Source organism: Myotis brandtii, unplaced genomic scaffold, assembly GCF_000412655.1.
Source record: "Myotis brandtii unplaced genomic scaffold, ASM41265v1 scaffold82, whole genome shotgun sequence".
Lineage (NCBI taxonomy): Eukaryota > Metazoa > Chordata > Mammalia > Chiroptera > Vespertilionidae > Myotis > Myotis brandtii.
The window spans coordinates 10,058,898-10,061,270 of NW_005371324.1; the positions used below are offsets into that span (position 1 = coordinate 10,058,898).

At 53.4% G+C, this 2,373-nt stretch overlaps 1 protein-coding gene across 1 annotated transcript; it reads left to right on the forward strand.

The window, feature by feature from the left end:
* The first annotated feature begins 174 nt into the window (after positions 1-174).
* Positions 175-1,632, forward strand: LOC102239993 (F-box only protein 31). Its single transcript, XM_014531639.1, has one exon. It carries the CDS (start codon positions 175-177, stop codon positions 1,630-1,632), a length of 1,458 nt encoding a protein of 485 aa, XP_014387125.1.
* The last annotated feature ends 741 nt before the right edge of the window (positions 1,633-2,373 follow it).

The following is a 2,373-nucleotide window of genomic DNA, read 5'->3' on the forward strand; positions in this document are numbered from 1 at the left end:
AGGCTAGGGCGGGAGGAGGCACTGGGAAAGGGAGGGGACTGTTAATGAAGTCCTACAATTGGCTCCTCTCTGAGGGGGCGTGGCTAGGCCCTGGGGGGCGTGGTGGGACGAGCCAGCTTAAAGCCAGGCTGAGGCACAGCGGCCCACACTGTGGTGGCTGTTAGGCATCCAGGCATGGAGGAGTGCGCTTACATCTGTGGTGTGGGCTCTTCGCGGGGATGTCGGTGTTGTCAGCAGCGCCAAGGCCCAGCTGAGACGGCAGCGGCCGATGGCAAGCCTGCCCCGGCTCCAGCAGAAAAGCACGTCGAGGCGGATGCGGCAGCGCAGTGCTGTGCGGGGAGTGGAGGAATCGCGAGCCCCATGTCGCCCCCGCCGCCCCTGCACTGCTCATTGCAGGACCTGCCTCCCGAGCTGCTGGTGGAGATCTTCGCCTCGCTCCCCGGCACCGACCTGCCCAGCCTGGCTCAGGCCTGCACCAAATTCCACCACATCCTGCACATGGACAGCATCTGGAGACGGCGCTGCCGCGAGGAGTTTGGCGTTTGTGAAAACTTACAGAACCTGGAGACGATAGGTATGTCTTATCGAGAACTCTATGCGAAGCTGCTCCACCCATGCAGACACATTTTGGGATTGTGGCAGCTAGATACTGAGTACTATAGAACACTAGTGAATGTCGTGGTGGACGGCTTATGCATTACTGGTTGGACGTACTGGTCTTGCCTTAACACCCATGTGGATCGCCCAATGCAATTCAAGCCCTCGTTCAGAATTCGCCTGATGGAGAGGAAACCAGCCACGGTGGAGTGCATGGAAGGCCGCATTAGCAGGCCCCACAGCCGCCACGTGCAGATTCAGAAGGACAGGTTCAGCATCCAGTGCAAGAAGACAGACCACCAAAAGGATTTACCAACGCAGCTTAGGGAAGCATGGGGGCTGGTGCTGGTGCAGGAGGACAGACAGCAGTATGACTGCCTGACCTACCGCCGCCTCTACCTCCCACCCAGCCACCCGGACGACCTCATCAGGCCAGGCCTCTTCCAAGGCAAATACGATGGCTATGGCCTAACGATTGCCATGCTCAGCTTCCATGGGAAGTATGCCAGGGTCACGAAGGTCACGGGAAACTGCAACCCAAGGTTAGAGATCCACCTCATGCACCGCATCCAGCTGCGAGATGGCGAGATCTTCCGCAACTTCAACGAGCTCTTCCGCGTGGTCCAGGAGATTGACGAGCAGGTGATCCGGGAGCAGCTGCAGCAGCAAGAAGACGGGACTGAGGAAAGCGAGGGCCATGGCTGGCAGAGCCCTGCCCAGCCCAGCGTCAGGGAGTACAGGGCTGCAGCTTTGGAGGAGCAGCCTGTTCCGTTTGTTCTGCCTGCGGGCGTGAGCTCAAGAGACCAGAACTACCCCCGAACCTGCAGGATGTGTTTCTATGGCTTGGACACTGTTACCTTAGATGGCTTCTCCTACCCCAGGCGCTTCCCTGGAGTCTTCATCCTGTTTGATGAGAACCACTTGGGGTTCATCTGGCTGGAGATGAAACACTTCATCCTGTACGGCAGAGTCCAGAACACCTTCCAGAATGTGGAGGAGGCACCATCCCTGCAGGCCTTCCTGGAGATGCTCTAGAACATTCAGTCCGGACCCCCTGGAAGGAGCAACTTGCATGCACTTGGAAGATTTGACTTCTGACCAGATTACCCACCTTTGTTTGTTTTTAATTAAATCTTTATTGTTCAGATTATTACAGTTGTTCCTATTTTTTCCCCCCATAGCTCCCCTCCACCCGGTTCCCACCCCACCCTCTGCCCTTACTCCCGCCACCCACTGTTCTCATCCATAAGTGCACGATTTTTGACCAGTCTCTTCCTGCACCCCCCCACACTCCTTCCCCTCCCCCCCCACGAGAATAGTCAGTGCACTCCCTTTCTATGCCCCTGATTCTATTATATTTACCAGTTTATTCTGTTCATCAGATTACTTATTCACTTAATTTTTAGATTCACTTGTTGATAGATGTGTATTTCATAATTTGTATCTTTACCTTTTTATTCTTCCTCTTCTGAAAGGATACCTTTCAGCATTTCATATAATGCTGGTTTGGTGGTGATGAACTCCTTTAGCTTTTCCTTATCTTTGAAGCTCTTTATCGGACCTTCAATTCTGAATGATAGCTTTGCTGGGTAAAGTAATCTTGGTTATAGGTTCTTGCTATTCATCACTTTGAAAATTTCTTGCCACTCCCTTCTGGCCTGCATAGTCTCTGTTGAGAAATCAGCTAACAGTCCTATGGGTACTCCCTTGTAGGTAACTGACTTTTTTTCTCTTGCTGCTTGTAAGATTCTCTCTTTGTCTTTTGCCCTTGGCATT